This window comes from Phodopus roborovskii, unplaced genomic scaffold, assembly GCF_943737965.1.
Source record: "Phodopus roborovskii unplaced genomic scaffold, PHOROB, whole genome shotgun sequence".
Classification (NCBI taxonomy): domain Eukaryota; kingdom Metazoa; phylum Chordata; class Mammalia; order Rodentia; family Cricetidae; genus Phodopus; species Phodopus roborovskii.
In genome coordinates, this window is record NW_026125174.1 from 19,341 (window position 1) to 38,043 (window position 18,703).

Genomic DNA, 18,703 nt, shown 5'->3' on the forward strand with positions numbered 1-18,703 from the left:
TCACTAATCAAAATATGTTCCCAACATACTACTTGAACAAACTGTTGGGGGTTACTGCAAAGAGAAGTCTCTACTGTTCTCTCATAACAATGTTAGCATTTGTACTCTGTTAAGCTAGATGTTCATGTTGACTTTGCAAAAATAATCAACTTGATATTCTCCACTATGGATTCATTTGAGTTGGATAATGTAGTGATATATTATTTATGATTTATTAAAGCTTGCATGAGGATTCAGAAAGCAAAGTCAGCCTCAAGCCATAGAAGCACACACCTTTGATCCCAGCAGCCAGAAGGTGGTGGTACATAACTGTACTCCTAGTACTCAGGATCAAGAGGTAGATGGATTTCTGTGAGTTCAAGGCCACCCAGATCTACACAAGATTGATACAGTCCTAAAAAGAAATAGCTCACACAAACATGATTACAGCACTTGTGATCACACACCTTTAATCCAAGCATTAGGGAGGAATATAAGACAGGAGCTAGGTCTCAGTAGGAGGCATTCATTCTCCAGTCACACTGATAGATACTAATTCAGCAGCCATACTGAAGATAGGAAGACATTCTCCAGCCACACTGAGGAGAGGCAGCAGTTTGAGGGTTGGTGAAGAGCTCATGGATGAGCCCTTTCAGCCTGAGCTAGAGGTGAGAAACAGTGGCCGGCTGCTTTGCTTTTCTGATCAGCTTGACATTTGAATCCCAATACCAGTCCCAGTCTTTTATTTCTTGTGTTACGGGATAAGATCTGAGTTTTTAGCAAAGATTTTTACTACACTTCACACACTCACATACTTTGTAGTCAGAATGAATCATTTCATGTGTTTTAAGGGTGGAACAAATAAACTTTTTAAGACATTTGTAGGATTTTTTGCTGTATGAACTATATCATGTGTTGAGTAAAATATAAAGATTTACAAAGTCTTTGTTGCATTCTGCACACTACTAGGGATTGTCTTCAGAATGAATTTTCCTTTTTCTTTTATGTTGTTTAAGGCGTGAAGATGAGGAAGCACATCTGTCCCAATCTTCACTCTGGTTGGGTTTCTCTCCATTATGAACTTCCTTGTGCCTCCTAAGGGACGAGTGACAATGAAAGGCTTTCTGACATTCTTCACACTTGTATGGTTTCTCTCCAGTATGAACCGTTTGATGGTCTTGAAGATTCCTAGAATAGGAAAACCGTTTGCCACATTGTACACATGTATAAGGATTATATTCAGAGTGGATTTTTTATGGCGTCTAAAAGATGCTAATGAGTAAAAACATCTGCCACACTCTTTGCACTTGTAGGGTTTGTCTTTACGGTGCATTGTTTGATGTCGCCGAAGAGATGAAGATAAGTAAAAACATTTGCCACATTCTTCACACTTGTATGATTTCTCCCCAGTGTGAATTTTCTGATGGTCTTGAAGCTTTACAAAACAGTAAAACCTTTTCCCACACTCCTCACACTTATATGGATTTTCTTGAGAGTGAACCACCTGATGTTGTTTAAGGTATGAAAATAAGGAAAAACATCTGCCACACTCTTCACACTTGTATGATTTCTCCACAGCATGAATTCGTTGATGTGCCTGGAGGAATGAAGGAACATAAAAGGCTTTGCCACATTCTTCACACTTGCAAGGTTTCTCTCCAGAATGAATTCTCTGATGTTGCTTCAGCATTGAAGGATAGTAAAATGATTTGCCACATTCTTCACACTTGTAGGTTTTTTTCATTAGTATGATTTTTCTGGTGTATAAAAAGTGATGAGCGCGTATTGAAGGCCTTATGACATTCTTTACACTGGTAGGGTTTTTGTCCAGTGTGAAGTCTTTGGTGTATAGAAAATGTTTTATAAGAACTAAGGCCCTTACCACATTCTTCACATTTGTAGGGTTTCTCCCCTGTATGAATTCTCTGGCGTTGAATACGTAGTGGGTTACAATCAACGTCCTTGTTATATACATTTTTATTCTTGGGTCTTGTTCCTGCTGAAGAAAAGTTGAGATATGAACAAATGCTCGGAAATATTCTTTATACTTACAATGCTTATCTTTTTAAAAGGAAACATTTACTCATACATATTGAAGAATCAGTGAGAAACTACGGTATATTCAAGCCTATAGGCACTAAATATAAATGATAAAATACTGCAGATAGAAATAATCAATACTTCAGCTAGAATGAGAGCACAACCAAATAAAAGGATAGACATAATGGTATATTCAACATTTGGTAGCTAAGTAAGTTTTAAGGACATTTTACTAACAGAAATAAACACATTAAACAATAGAGATGTTATATGGCTGAACACCCATTAAATTATAAAGAAGACAAGCCTGGAAAAAATAAAAGTTAAATGTGATTGTGTATGTGAATTTGAGCCATCATCTAAATACATAATTTTTATCCTCTATATAGCTTAATTTTAAAATCAGAAGATATGCTGTACAAGAAGTAGATGGTCTACAAGTTTAACAAGTTTAAGCTTATAGCTCACAAATTCAGAACACTATTTCATTTTTTATTTGAATTACAAAAAAGTATATACCTGAAGCAATCAAGTCATGATAAACAAAAACTTGAGGTTCACCTGTGAATTTCACAAATTTTGCTGACACAATATATTTGTCAGTGAATAAATAATAAACTCATTAGATCAGGCTAGCTGCAAACTTGAAGATCCAGCTACTTCTGCCTCCCAAGTGCTGGGATCAATGGAGTAGGTTAGCATGCCCAGGGGGAAAAATTATGTACTTCCAAAGATTTATTCATTTATAAGAGAAATAGCTATTGAGTCATAAATAGAGATGTGGGTGCCCATAAAGATGGCTGCACTCCATCTTGGCACAAGGGCAGATAGTTCAAAGCTGTCAGCAAGTCACAAGACTTAAAGGTCAAAGGTGTGGCTACAGAAGGATGTTTCAGCCATCTTAGTCTAAATAACAACAAACCTGAATCTGAGGTGTGGCTACTCCTGACCTCAAGGCTAGGGAAGGAGAGGTTGGAGCTAAGGTGTGGTTACTGAGCCCTTAGAATGAGAAAGGAAGAAAAGTCTGTTCCATATACATGATACTGTGTTCCCTTTTTAACTTATAGTATATAAGAGTGGTGAAAAATAAACTCGTGGCATTTCAGTATTGACCTATCTGCCCTCTTGACCGTTATCCTGTCTCTCTCTCTTTCTTTATTATCTATAGCTAGCCTCTCCCTCATCCACATTCCCCCACTCAGGTATGGACGTGCAGCCGCTCAGCTGGCTCTGATTGCAGCCCTGCAAAGACAGCTCCCGATATAGAGAGACAATGAACAAGCCATGCAAACAGGAGACTCATGTTTACCCATGAAGTAGAAATATCACAGAGCAGAGCTTGTACATATTTTGTAATCTTACACAGCCCTTGTGTGTCTTATCCATCCACCAAAATATATAGGGAATATATAACAAATGATTAAACATTATACACACTTTCAAAATAAATACCAAAGAATATCAAATTGCAAAGTGAAGAAAAAAAATTTGAACGCACATAATGTTGAAAACTATTAAACATACATTCCTAGTCACAGAGACTTTGAATCTTTGAATATATATCCACAAAGGGCATGCATTTTAAGTTCTTATTAATGAGTATGTGATAAAGAAAAAATTTAGAAGATAGCTTCATCAAAGACAAAGAACCCTGATGATGTCACTTTCGTCAACATGAGTGCAAGTGACATAAAAGAAACTCATGTGTGAAGTTAGTTTCTTACAATGATTTCACACCTAGTTATTTAGAAACGTGTGCAATGTTTTACATGTGAAGAAAATATTATAGATTCTGTCAGTGAAATGCCCCAAATGACTTGATTTTGTCTGAGTTTTATCCAACTGCTCCCCCAACCAAACAATCCTGTTGAGAAAATGTTCTCGTGCAGCCTTCCTGGCAGCTTAGAAACATCCCCTGGTTTACATCATAAAATAAATTATTTGAATCAGTGGAACTAAAAGTTTTAGATTTTGGGCCTTGGGCCTACATCTAGTATGAGTAATTTTGGGCTTAGTTTTATAAATCCAATCAAATAAGGTTAAAGTGTGCTGGAAGGACCAATGCATTTCTTGACACAAAACCCAACCTTGTCCTTCTGGTCCTCCAATGGGGTAGGTGTGGGTGTTTTTGTCTGGTTCAGATTCTGGAGGGGGGAAAAATCCTGACAGGAACTCCCTCCCTGTGTCTCCTGCTGAGAGGAAAGGTGTGGACTGAAGAAGTAATGGATACATTTTTCAGTTAAACCCAGGTCTTCCCTCATTCTGTAGATGCTGAATGAGTGAATGCACAGTACCCTCCATCTATGCTGTCTCAGCTATGGCTCTGTGACTTACTTTCTGTCGTCCTGACCCCCTCGTGGAACACACAATCTGTCACTCTTTGGGGTCACTTGGATTCAAGGCTCCTGGATCTGCTGTCCCCTGCCTGTGCTCCATGAGCCATGTGCCACCTTTTCTGAGGCTCTATTAGTGGGCCTGGGCAAGCCCAAGTCTATTCCTCTTCAAGCTTTTCACCCCCGGCCCCGAGCTCTCCCTTATGGTATTCCTTAGGATGATACAGCCACTGAAAGGAGAAGGTCTGCAGATTTTATAAAGAACAGAATAAAGGGATCAGGAGGTTAAAGTTCGTAGTCCACCACGGACTGTGTTTATCTTTATGGGTATAAAAAATTTTCAGTTCAACAACTGTAATTTTTTTGCACAGGTAAATAAATTTCATTTGTTAAATCCTTGACTGATGTGAGAGTCCCTATTTTATTGTAAGTTGTTACAAAGGTAATTAAGACATAATAGTTTATGATGAGTGACCTAATGAATCATGAAATATACTGAGTGACCAAAGTTGTGTTCATAGTCATGCTAAATACAAATGTAATTCATTTCCAGACACAATATTAGAGGGAAAGAAAAATTTCTACCTTCCACTATGGAGTCCCCTGTACATGTCATCAAAGGTAAGTCTACAGCAGGTAACTGAAACAAATTCAAGTTCACCTTGTCTTTGCTTAATGTGAAATGATATTAAAATCAGATATACTTAAAGTTATCGGGCCTGGAGTTGTGACATACACCTTTGATCCCAACACTCAGGAGCAGAAGTAGGAAGATCTTTCTGAGTTTGGTGCCAACCTGGTTTACAGAAGCCAGTTCTAGGACAGCCAGGGCTACACAGAGAAGCCCTGTCTTGAAAAACAAAACCAAAGAAAACACCAACAAAACAGAACAAAAACAGAGAAAGCTGGTTTTTGAAATTGAATGCTCGAGTACTTTTTCATGGAAAGATACACCCAGGAGAGGTTAGCACACTTATCCTAAGACACACTACATTAACTACATTGTCAACACAGCATAGGGATGTGTGGGGAATAGGAGTGTCAGTGTCTATGGCTCCTGCCTTCCTCTGGTCTGGAAACCAGAGCAGGAAATCCTAGTCCTGATCTCTAGGGAAGATGAATCAATCTTCAAGTCCCACCAGACAGGGGGTGGACTCCCTCACACCGAGGAGGACCTTAGACTCTTCACCACACTCTAAATGTGTCAAGTAATGGAGATACTCACTGCATCTTATCGGCACTCCATGTTTCCTGAACTGACAGTTGAGGGTACTGAGAGGAACCTTGTACCTATACCTGCCACCCAACTGGTATGGGAACTACACTCTAGTTCAAACGGCAATGCCCTGTCCCCTGGCTTTGAATTTCCTCCTCTTAACAAAGCCAATCCCAGGGCTGAGATGTCAATGCCTGATTGTGTATGGAGTCCTCAGCAAAGTGGTAGATAAGACATGACAGAGGCTCAACCACAGGGCCAGTGGGCACAGCAGGCTCAACTCTGGGCACTACTGAAATTAAGACACCACATCAGTAAAGACAGCCATACGGCCTGAGGAGGAGGTGAGGTGGACTGTGAAAGTTCACCCAGGGGCGGTCATTCTAGTCACCTTCCAGAGACGTCTGGGACCAGCTCCTCTGCTATGGAACCCTCTCTTTTTTTTTTTTTTTTTTTTTTTTTTTTTTGGTACAATCACTGACATTGTTAATAGCTAGACAAGATGTTCTGGGCAGAGCAAATGCTGGGTTATACTATATGTAAGTTTTTACTCTTGTTTGGAGTATTGTGCTTATCTAGCTCATTTAAAAATGTAATGTATAATTAAAAATACAGGACAGTAGTTAATCATATATAACAGTCAAACTGATACTCATGTTAGGCTCAATTTCAAGGTCATAAACAGATATATTTAGGTAGATAGATGGTCGTCAAACACTTCAAAGATCTACAGAATATGGCATTTTAAATGTCTTAATACAATAAGGCTTGTCATGACAGTAATACTTGTCTGCTCCTGGCAGCACCAATTTACTTCAAAGATGATGACAGGCATTGAAGAAACTCCAAAGGAGTTTGCTTTTTTGATAGCAAAAGCCAGGCAGTAGGGCAAACAAACTGCCCTTTCCTCAGTTGCTGACAGTATATTATCCAGACTGGACAAGCAGAATGCAGAAGAAAGCAACTTTAAACTTTGCCAAGACAAGGTAGGACAGTCCTTCAATATTCCCTGCTTCACAAAAATGTCTGTCACACATTCTAGGCCTGTAGGCCAAAGATGGATACCCCATTGTTATAGAAGAACTTTGGATGATTGTCCAGGCAGCCAGACATCCCTGTCATTATATAACATTTCACCCTTAAGGGTCTTTGATGGAGTTAAGACTAAATAATTAGATTTGAAGTTTTCCTTAGTTATAATAACAGGTAAATTAGAAATAAAACTTTTTTTGACTTTCAAAGATAAGATAGATAATATTTTCCCTAAATTTGCCAAACAGAAATGAACTGGACATTGTAATTGTAGTTAATTGACAAGTGTTTTTCTTACATATACTTGTACTATGTTAAAGTTAAAACCTTCCTTTGTAATTAGACAGGAAAAAGAAAGGCTGTGAGATAATCCTTCTGTATACTATGAAGATGTGTTACTCTCATTGCTAATAAAAAGCTGATTGTCTGATGGCTAGGCAGGATTTTCAGGGCACAGAGAATGCTAGGATAAGAAAGCAGAGTCAAGGAGTCCCCAGGACGTGGAGGAGCAAGAGATAAAAATGCCATCTTGTGAAAAGGTCCTGCCACATGGCAGAGTGTAAGTAAGATATATAGATTAATGAAAATGTAATAGCTAGATAGTAATAAGCCTGAGATATTGGTCAAGCATTTATAATTAATAATAAGTCTCTAAGTGGTTATTTGGGAGTGCTGGCAGGACAGAGATGATTATGGTTCCAATGAAGAACTCCACCTACACTCCTCAGCCCTGGTCCCATTACAAAGCAGGAAGCCAATACAAATCTATACTGAGAAGAAGTAACCACAAGATCTCTTCACTCAATTGAACATATGGTAATGTTAGCCATAATGCTTCCTATAGGGCTAGCCATAGTGGCTACCCTGACTCAATCTGACAAGAAACATTTTACCAGCTTTAACAACATGTGACTGAGAATATATGCAAATAACAGAACAACTATATCATAGATACATTAACTTGAAAGAAACAGAACAAAACAAAACCCCAAAACCATGGAGCCTTATACTCACTAAAGGGCCTACATCTACTAACTGCCATGAAAGAGAGGCAAACAATCACTGTTCGATGGGCATCCCTGAATCAAGAGTGTAAGGCCTTGTAGGTCATCCTGTCCTTCTCTTCATAGGTCTAATGGTCAGAACCTACTGTACCAACTGGTGGTATAAGTGTTGAAAAAAAAAAAAAAAAAACAGTCTCTTTCAAATTAGTGAACCTAAGGGGCCAATATAACCCTTCTACAATATGTTAATGTTTTGAATCTTCACTGTTTCCCACCCCCAAATATTTCTAATCATTGGGACTGAAAGTGTTGAGCCTGTCACTGCCTGCCTCTCTGTTATGGAATTGTGGGTTTGGCTTTATGAACCCAATCATGCTCACTTTGGTGTAGAGATCCTTCTGGAATGAGTCTGCTGTCAACCTCTGCAAAGAAATTACTCTCAGTATGACCAGCACTGAGTTCTCTTTCCCTGAGTCTTACACTACAGTGGAAACTCAACAACAACAAAACCTTGGAGGTAGTCACCTAAATAAAATACAGCTCACTGTTGTGGAAATACAAAGCTGAAGAGACTTAAACTATCATAAACATCTGAGAGACATGCTTTGAGAACAAAGCCATGAAGAGAGACCTAAAGAATGATCCCCATAGAACCATGTTTCTAGGCACATGGGAAAGCCTGCCTTTCTGTTGGATATCTGGACCTCAGTTCTGACCCTGACCCCTCATTCCTACACACCTGGGTGCTTGGTGGCTGCTGCTTGTCTCTTCACACCAGAAGGCTCTTGTCTTTGTTCCAGAAATGTCACCAGGTGTGGCTTAGGGACAGCAAGACCTGTTTGTAAAAAAGGAAACAAGATTATTTAGGTGTTCTTCTACTGGGAATTGACACATGCCTTCTAGTGCATGGCTCATAAGTTAAAAGATGATGTAATAAATGACTCCAGACAATCAGTTCTGTAAATGTTTTCTGACAGGATCAGTATACCACACAAAGTAATTTATAGCATCCAAATTCTGAGGTTCACTTAAAGGGAGAAAACATGAAAACTGAATTGTGAAAGGCTTTTCTTATCAAGTTTACTCAAGTGTTTAATGCCACTGAATTTCTAGCAGCCCCACTAGAGAGAAGGAAACATACATCCAACGCAGAAAGATTAAACACAAAGAGAAAAACAGTGAAGTGATTCTTCTTTTTAATAATTTAATTTTATTCTTTAAGTGTATTGGTGCTTTGCCTGCATGATGTCTGTGTGAGGGTGTCAGACCTTGAAATTACAGTTATAACCTGTCATGCGGGGTGTGAGAATTGAACTCCAGTCCTCTAGAACACCAATGCTCTTAGCCACTGAGCTATCTCTCAAGGGCCAAAATGTTTCTTAGTACAGAACTCTTCCTAATTTTTTTGAAAATAAAGGACATGAAACTGGCTGTTGAAATGTTCCCATGAGAAACAGTACAAAGTGAGGAAGCCACATGCTGATGCTGAAATAAGAATTCACTGTGGATGAGATCCTCACCCAGGAAATCAAGGTGGCTGTAATTCTCCAACATCACATCCCTGTACAGACTCCACTGAGCAGGCTTCAAGCATTCCCTCTCTTCCGGAGAGAACTCAATGGCCACATCCCAGAAGGACAGCATTTCCTGAAATATAAATCAATAAATGATAATGCACTTTAATTAAAACCATTAATAATATAAATATCAAGATGCATTGGGCTGGATAGTTTTCCTGTCAACTTGAGACTAGCTAGGGTCATTTGAGAACAAAGAAATATCATTGAGAAGATGCCACCATAAGTCTCTGTGTAGGGAAGCCTATGGCATCTTCTTAACTAGTGTTTGACATGAGACAGCATAGCCCAATTATGCATGGTGCCAATCCTGGAAAAGCAGTTCTATGTGGTATAGGAAAGCAGGCTGTGCAAGTCAGTAATCAGTGTACTTCTGTAGCCTCTACTCCAGCTCTTGGCAAACAACTGTCTGATCTCCACAATTTAATATGTGACTGATAGAAGTTGAAATTACACACAGAATGGGTTAACAGAATGAAACACAGTAGATCTTAAATCACCAAAGTGCTGATTGAATCGATCTGTCATGGTGCTCACTGTAAAAAACATTCCATGAGCAACTGAATGCATTTATCACATCCACGAAGTATGTTCAAGTGTTTTCTGACACAGACTCGAGTAGCCTAAGACTTGAATTTGCTATGGCGCAGGGGGAGGACCTGGGGGAGTGGGGTCCTGTCTCCCCCTCACAAATGCAAAGATAACAGGGCTGTGCAATAAAGTGGACTGGAGTTTCTTTTCTGTCATAGGTCTGTCTACTTTAAATCACAGAAACACACGCAGGTCTGTGGGTTCTCCTCAGCCTGCTAACCTGACACAAAAGCCTTCCTAGTCCCCACTTTGCTTTGTAGGTCTTTCCCTCAATGTCTGCTGTACCTGCGTTCTCTCACCCCTAGTCAAAGCTTTTCTGTAGCAGCTGAGTCTGGCAGACCTGTCCCTGTTGCAGAACTTCCCACCAGAGAACAGTTGAGTCGCTGGTTTGTCCTCTCTTAATTCTTTAGCTGGCAGAGAAAACGAACACAATCAAGACCTCAAGACCCTTACACCAAGCAGGACAGAATACAGGAGGGGTCAGAAACCCCGCTTGCTCTAAGATCCTGAGAAATCTGACAGCTTCCACTTGAGAATGGCTCAGCTAGTGAGGCATGCTTCCCCACCAAAGCTGCTCAGTGAGCTCCCAGCTCCACTGCAGCAGCAGGCAGTCAGCTGACCATCATTAGCTTGTAGTCCTGGACCTTGAGCTATCATCTACTCCGCGCTCCCCAGACAGCTCTCCTGTCCCAGAAGCCCCAAGACGGACTCGGGCTGCACGTCCTAAGGAAACCATCACTCAGGTCGCAGTCCCTATAGCCCTCTCCTCAGCCCTGACCTGCAAACTCCCGCGTCCCAGCAGGTTCAGCACTGCACCTCCAAGGCAGCTTCTCCGCCCTCCCACCCCGCCCAGGTCCGCTCTCTCCAAGACAGACCCGCACCGGGCACAGAGTCTCAGGCTGCGCTGCACCCTGCACCAACCTCCAAGTCAGAGACGCAGCAGGAGATCCAGCAGGGCAGAACTTGCGCCCAACTTTGAGGAAGACGCACGTGTAAAACCTAAATCCGGAAAAGGCTTTCCTGGACGTCTCTATGTGACGTCACAGTCGGATGGACTACATTTCCCAGAAGTCTGCTGGAATGACCTACTGTGCAATGCTGCTTACTCTTCCTGTGTTTGTATCTGGCTTCCCGCAGTGCAGGATGGGAGGAAGACGCAGCGTCCGCTTGAGCAGTGTTACCTGGAATGTCTGATTAAAACAAGTTTGTGTTGTGCTTTGTTTTGTTTTTAAACAGGAGCACCTGTTTCACTTTTAAAGTCGATATTTCAGAGAGCAGTCCCTCGTTAGCTTTTGAGGTCCCTCTTCCCCAAACATTGGGGTTAAAAAAAGAAAAAGCCATCCAGGTAATTGTTGGTTGGAAAAGATCTAAAGAAAACATCAGGTGTGTCATAGAAAACATCTGTCGAATTAACTGGCCGTTAGAAATTTAAAAAGAAGCTGAAAGCTATCTGGAGAAACATTCTCACAAGGCAAAGCACAATTATTTTTGTTCCGTATATAGTAGGCATGCATCATAGTGTCGCTTCATCACAGTTGAAACATATTTTTCCCGGTGCTTTAGTCTTAGGAAACAGGAACTTAATTCTTGTAATGTATGGTGAGTTAATAACAATGTATAAAAGTCTGGTTTCTTACCAACCATGTAGCCACTGTTTTCGTTGGTTTCAAATAGCCATGGGGATTCATTGTGGTGTTCACCTCCAGATACACAACTCAAGAAGTCTGAATGTGAGTCAAGACTTACACATAATTATCAGGCTCCCAGGTCATTTCTGGTCTTTTAATATTAGTACACTATTAAAACTCACAATGGCTCTGTTGTGCTTTAAAATAATGAAGCAATAGTGTGTGAGATAGATTTTGTATAGTGTGATGATTTGTCTTTGCCAGGGCACCTTCTGATTGATGTAATAGAGCTGAATGGCCAACAGCTAGGTAGGAGAGGACAGGTGGGATTTCCAGAGAGAGGGCAGAAGAGATGGATCCAGAGGCATCAGCAAGACAAGGGCCAAGTCAGGCATACAGAACAATGGGGATGTTTTTAAAAAGCCATGTGGCAGAACCTACATTAATAATGACAGGCTAATTCATAAGAGCTAGTTGGGGGGACAAGCCAAAGCTAAAGACCAAACTTTGATCATGAATAAGATGTTACCCTGTCATTTGTCAGCTCACAGTCCAGATAACCATCCAGACAAGTAAGTAAAACTGTACAGTACACTGATGTGGGGGAGAAGAATATTTATTATTATTATTATTATTATTATTATTATTATTATTATTATTATATTTATTATGTATACAGTGTTCTGTCTGCATGTTTGCCTGCAGGCCAGTAGGTGGCACCAGCTCTCATTACCATGTGGTTGCTGGGAATTGAACTCAGGACCTCTGGATGAGCAGCCAGTGCTCTTAATCTCTGAGCCATCTCGCCAGCCCAAAAGTATCTTTTTACAATGATTTTGAAACCAGCCCTGGTGAGCCTGAATGTGCTTCTAAATAATCACAGGCTTCTGAAAAATGGACCTGATCCAAACCTGGATGGGAATAATTAGAGACCTTGCCTATAAAGAAAAAGGAAAAAGCAAAGAAAAAACCAAAACAACACAGAGGAAGAAAATAGAAACAATAGCAACAACAACAAACAAGAAAAAAATTAAAATAAATCAACTATGTAAACAAAACATTCATGGCAAAGCAGTTTGAATTTACTTTAGGCTTTGTCTTAATATGCAATCCTGCATATTAATAATCCCATGTTTCTCTAACTCATACTCTTCATGTTCCAGACATGGACCCAACTCCACAGTTGGTAAAAACAAATTTGCTGTGAACACTGGAATCTCTACAGGATAGGAGGTACTTGCAAAGAACTCCAAATCCGTCTCAGGATTTATCACCTGTCCTTAATTCCCTTGAAACTCTCATCTGTTAATCTATGTAAGAAATTTAGATTTTGGAAGGCTGTATTAGAATTTTAACCTTGCCCCTCCAATCCCCCCACAAACCCAGGTGTGTATTTGGCATTAGGTGTGCTATGAGCTCTTGCTTGTATTCCGTGCTCCCCCTCCAAAGTGGAAGGACATGGAACAAACAGGTGTATGTAATGACAGCTCAGCCATTATCCATTGTTGGAACTCCTTCTGCAGAGCTTCTTATACACCAAGGACAGATATTACAGGAACATGGATAACTCCACCGGGAAAAACAACAGTAACTATGCCACAGCCTAGATCTCACATTCTGAGCAAAGTTATGACATGGTAAAGGTTTCATGGAACATTGGCAGTTATAGAAGAAAAGACTCACACCACTTGAACAAATTGTTGGAGGTTATAGCAACGAGAAGTCTTTATTCTCTGACTGACACTCTTAGCATTTGTGCTGTTGTGAGATGTTCCTGTTGACATTGCAAAATAATTAACTTCATATTCTCCACTATGGATTCACTTGATTGGAGAATATCTGAATTGTTAACAAAGATTTTTACCACAGTTCACACACTCATGGAGTTTGTAGTCAGAATGAATCACTTGATGTGTTTCAAGGGTTGAAGAGGTAAATTTTTTAAGAGTTGGATTTCCCTCCCATATGAACTATATCATGTTTTCAATACAAATATAAACAGCCTTTAACCATTCAACACCTTTCTGCAGATTGTCTATAGAATGAATTTTTGTTGCTATTTATGTCATTCAAGGTCCTTGGAAAAAAAATCACACTATTCACATTCATAGGGTTTCTTTCCAGTATGAACTCTCTTGTCTCCTAAGAGACTTGTATGGTTTCTCTCCAGTATGAACTGTTTGGTGTTCCTGAAGATCCCTAGAATAGGAAAACCGTTTGTCACATTGTACACAAATATAAAGATTGTTTTCAGAATGGATTTTTTGATGTTGTCTAAGCAGTAAAAATGAATAAAATCATCTACCACACTCTGCACTTGCAGGGAGTGTCTTCACAGTAAATTCTTTGATGTCGAAGGGATGAAGATAAGTAAAAACATTTGCCACACTCCTCACACTTGCATGATTTCTCTCCCATATGAATTATTTGAGGTTTCTGAAGAGTCCTTGAAGAGAAAAACCTTTTTTCTACATTCTACATACTTTACACTTGTAGCTATTGTCTTCAGAATGTATTGTTTGATGTTGTTTAAGAGGTGAAGATGAAGAAAAACATCGGCCACACTCTTCACACTTGTAGGGATTCTCTCTAGTATGAATTGTCTTGTGTCTCCTAAGAGATGAGTGATAATGAAAGGCTTTGTCACATTCTTCACATTTGTATGATTTCTCCCCAGCGTGAATTGTCTGACATTCCAGAAGTAGTGCAAAAACAAAAATCTTTTGCCATACTTTGCACACTTGCAGGGATTGTCTTCAGAATGGATGGCTTGAAGGATGAAGGAGGAAAAACACTTGCCACATTCTTCACACTTGTATGTTTTTTCATTAGTATGATCTTTCTGGATTATCAAAAGTGATGAGCACGTACTGAAGGCCTTATGACATTCTTTACATGTGTAGGATTTCTCTCCAGTGTGAAGTCTCTGGTGTATGGAAAGTGTTTAATAAGAACTAAGGTCCTTAAGATATTCTTCATAGTTGTAAGTTTTCTCCAATGTATGAAATGTATGACTTCTCTGGCATTGAATACATAGTGAGTTACAATCAATGACCTTGTTGTAACAAAAGCTAGGAAATATTCTTCATACTTACAATGCCTAGATTTTTTTTAAATGTCTGTCATGGAAAAAATGTTTATTTTGAAATTATTTTAATTTGTTTTAATTTAGAAATAGAGGGAGGAGGAAGGGGGAAGAAAGAAACCCACAAAGTATCCAGGTAACAAAAAAACCACAAAGTATTCAGCAACTTTTTACTTCATGAGCTTTTCACACCCTCATTTGCTCACTAGTTCCCATGAAGAGAGAGCAATCAGCCACCCACAATAATGTTATTAATAGGAATATGGATCAGTTTCACAAAGAAGCCAGTGAATCCCATGATAGCAAATCCTATGGCTGTGGCCATGGCAATCTTCTGGAATTCTTTTCTATCGGGTTTGGTGCATCTTTTAACCAGCCGAATTGAGTCCTTGACGAACTGCCGACTTGGCTCAACAAACTGCATTACCTGGTCCATGACTGGTTGCGTGATGTCGGTTTGAGAAGATAGAACCAATGCCTAGAATTTTAAAGGAAATATTTACTCATAAATATTAAAGCACAAATGAGAAAGTATATTTCAAGATGTATAGGCACTGAGCATCAATGATAAAATATAACACGGAGAAATAATCTATACTTCTACTAGAGAAAGGGCATAAACACAGAATAGCACATTGTTCAAAGTTTAATAGCTAAGTAAGTTGTAAGGGCATTTTACTGACAGAATCAACACATCAAAAAATAGAGATGTAATATGGCCATATACCCATGAAATTATAAATTAGCCAAGCTTACTTTAATGTGATAGTATAAATTTGGGCCATCATCAAAATAGAAAATATTTATCCTACACAGAGTTTTATTTTGGAAGGTACAAAAGATAGGCCACAGAAGAAGTAGATGCTCCACTTAGACCATCATAAACGTCTGAGAGACATGCTTTGGCAACAAGAGAGACCTAAAGAATGATATCTATAGAGTCATGTTTCTAGGCACATGGGAAAGCCTACCTTTCTGTTGAATATTTGGTTCTCAACTTTGACCCTGACCCCTCATTCCTACACACCTGTGTGCACGGTGGCTGCTACTTGTCTCCTCACACCTGAAGGCTCTTGTCTTTGTTCCAGAAATGTAACCAGATGTGGCTTAGGGACAGCAAGACCTGTTTGTAAAAAAGGGAACAGGATTGTTTGGTTGTTCTTCTACTGGGAATTGACATGTCCCTTTCAGTGAATGGCTCATAAGGTAAAAGATGATGTAATAAATGACTCAAACAATTAGTTTTGTAGATGTTTTCTGACAGATTACTACAATACATAAAGGAATTTATAACATCCAGATTCTGAGGTTCATTTAAAAGGAGAAACTGAATGTGAAAAACTTTAACAAGTATACTCTATGTCTCATGCCACTGAATTCCTAACAGTCCCACAAGCGAAGGAAACATATATCCAACACAGAAAGTTTAAAAACAAAAGAGAAAAGCAGTGAAATGATTCTTTTTTTTAATGATTTAACATTATTTTCTATGTACATCGGTGCTTTGCTTGCACATATGTCTGTGTGAGAGTGTCAGATCTTGAAATTACAGACAGTTGTGAGCTGTCGTGTAGGTACTGGAAATTGAACTCCTGCCCTTTAGGAGAGTAATCAGTGCTCTTAAGCACTGAGCCATCTCTCCAACCCTGACATGAGTCTTAATAGAGCAATCTCCCTAATTTGTCTGAAAATGAAGCATATAAAACTCGCTGTTGAAATGTTCCCATGAGATACAGTACAAAGTGAGGAAGCCACATGTTGATGGTGAAATAAGAATTCACTGTGGATGAGATCCCTCACCCAGGAAATCAAGGTGGCTGTAATTCTCCAATATCACATCCCTGTACCGATTCCACTGAGCACATCCCAGGCATTCCCTTTCTTCCGGAGAGAACTCAATGGCCACGTCCTGAAAGGACAGCTTTTTTTTTTTTTTTTTTTTTTTTTTTTTCAAACAAAGATCATTTTTTGATAACATACTTTAATTCTTTAATTTAAACCATTAATAATATAAATACCAAGATGCATTAAGCTAGATAGTTCTCATGTCAACTTGTGACTGGCTAGTATTATTTGTGAAGAAAAAACATAGAGGAAATGCCTCCCTAAGATGGTCCTGTAGGAGCAGAAAGTTGGTAGCCACACACCTTTAATTCCAGCACTCAGGAGGAAGAGGTAGGCGGATTTCTGTGAGTTGGAGGCCAGCCTGGTCTACAGAGGTAGTTCCAGGACAGCCTCCAAAGCCACAGAGAAAACCTATCTCAACAAAACAAACAAGGGGGGGGGTGTCCTGTAGGGAAGCCTATGGCATTTTCTTAATCATTGATATGAGACAGCACAACACATTTTGGGTGGTGCCCACCCTGGGCAGGCACTCCTATATGGTACAGAAAGCCAATTGGGTACATAAGTAAGCAGCATCCTTCTGTGGCCTCTGCTCCAGCTCTCACCTCAGATTATAGCCTTGACTTCCCTCAGTGATGGACAGTTATCTGAAGTTGAAGTCTGCAATAAACCCCTACTTCTCCAAACTGTCTTTCTTCAAGGTCTATATCACAGCAGTAGAAACCCTGATACAGGCATTGTGTAACTTGAACACAAATCTAGATTTTTTTCCTTGCAGGAAAGAGAGATAGAAATGTTTCTTACATTGGTGACTAATAGTCCTTAGACATGTTCACAATGGTCACATGATCTCACACTGTACCCATCTTCAAGGAAAGACAGATAAAAGATTCTATAAGCCCAGAGGGACACGATCCATTTATGACAGGTGAAATGTAAAATGAATGCATCCACAGAACATGCATTTAGTGCCATGTCCTCCTGTACACCACACATACATACATCCCTCACAGGAGAAAGTCATGGTGTGTGTGGGGGGAATTTCCCAACAGTTAATGTGCATAGTCAGGAATGTCAGGTGAAATGGAAATAGAGTCTGATGCAGCTGGTCAGGCTGTCATCTGGATTTCAGGATTTCTGCAGAGTTCAGTAATGATGCAAATGATAGTGACAAGGGACATGAGAAGTAGCAGGTGAGGGGAAGAACACACAGACTAAATATCATTTAAGTATCTGATCATGCTATAGAATAGGCAAGTATCGGAATAACAACACTTTGAGAATTTAAAAAAGAATATGCATTATTAGATCTTTTTGATAATGACTATGGAGGACACTGTGGCAGACACTTTTAGAACTAGAGTTGACCATATAAAGAAAATCTGTGCTGCCCAGCTTATTCCTGGCATGTGTTTGACCCCTGTTCAACCCTTTTGCAATGTCTCTCCATGGCCTCTGACATAATCATATAGATTGATAGACAGCAGCTGAATGTCATCATCAGCACACCCCTCCAGAGCTTTCCTGAGAGGACATGTCTAACACAGCAAGGTTCATGAATAAGTTGTACACACAAGTGTCTCCTTGTCACACTGACATTAGAATACAATGACAGAAGGCAGGGAGGAGAAACACAGAACTGCTCAACAGGGGTAACTGCACTCCACTGGTGGAAGAACAGGAATCCAACATCAGCAGTTTGCTTTACTGGTTGGATAGGGTGGTGTTCGGGGTAAAGGAAGTGGAGGGTGTGGTTCTGTCCTGACTAACTGTAAGATGCATCTACAAATGCAAAGAATGTGGCAAAGGCTTCACTTGTACTACAAACCTTACTCAACATGAAAGAATTCATACTGGGGATAAACCCTACAAAGGTGATGACTGTGGCAAAGCCTTTAACTTTTCTTCAAATCTTAAACATCATTGCAGTGTCCATAGTGGAGAGAAGCCCTACAAATGTGAACAACATGGCAACACCTTTAAAAATTGTACAGGCTTTACTAGACACAACAGAATTCATGCTAGAGAAAATCCAGATTAATGCAAACACTGTTGCAAAGCCTTCTATGATGTTCACCTATATTTTAATACAATAAGAATTGCAAGGAATTTACTAACAGTTCAACTCTTTTTCAACACCATAAATTTAGTATTGGAGAGATTTTGTTAAAGGCAAAGAAGGGATTTCCACTGTTGAATTGTTATGTTATACACACCATCAAAATATTATATATGAGAGAAATCCTACAAATGTAAATAACATGGAAAAGAAATCCTTTATTCTTTACAATATAATCAACAGAAATACTGTTTAGAAACTCTCCCAATACAATGTGGCTAAACCTTTAAAGTAAGGGCAGATCTTCATTAACT

General features: G+C 39.5%; 1 protein-coding gene and 1 pseudogene across 1 annotated transcript; both read right to left on the minus strand.

The window, feature by feature from the left end:
* Positions 1–447: 447 nt before the first annotated feature.
* Positions 448–11,460, minus strand: LOC127226469 (zinc finger protein 58-like). The gene is given in 8 exon segments (XM_051190519.1): positions 448–1,231; positions 1,234–1,712; positions 1,714–1,975; positions 8,344–8,439; positions 9,125–9,251; positions 10,694–10,771; positions 10,879–10,962; positions 11,410–11,460. Coding segments are annotated over 8 exon segments (1,464 nt in total). The 3' UTR covers positions 448–944.
* Positions 11,461–13,505: 2,045 nt separating this feature from the next.
* LOC127226477 (zinc finger protein 58-like) lies at positions 13,506–16,463 on the minus strand (annotated as a pseudogene).
* Between the last annotated feature and the right edge of the window lie 2,240 nt (positions 16,464–18,703).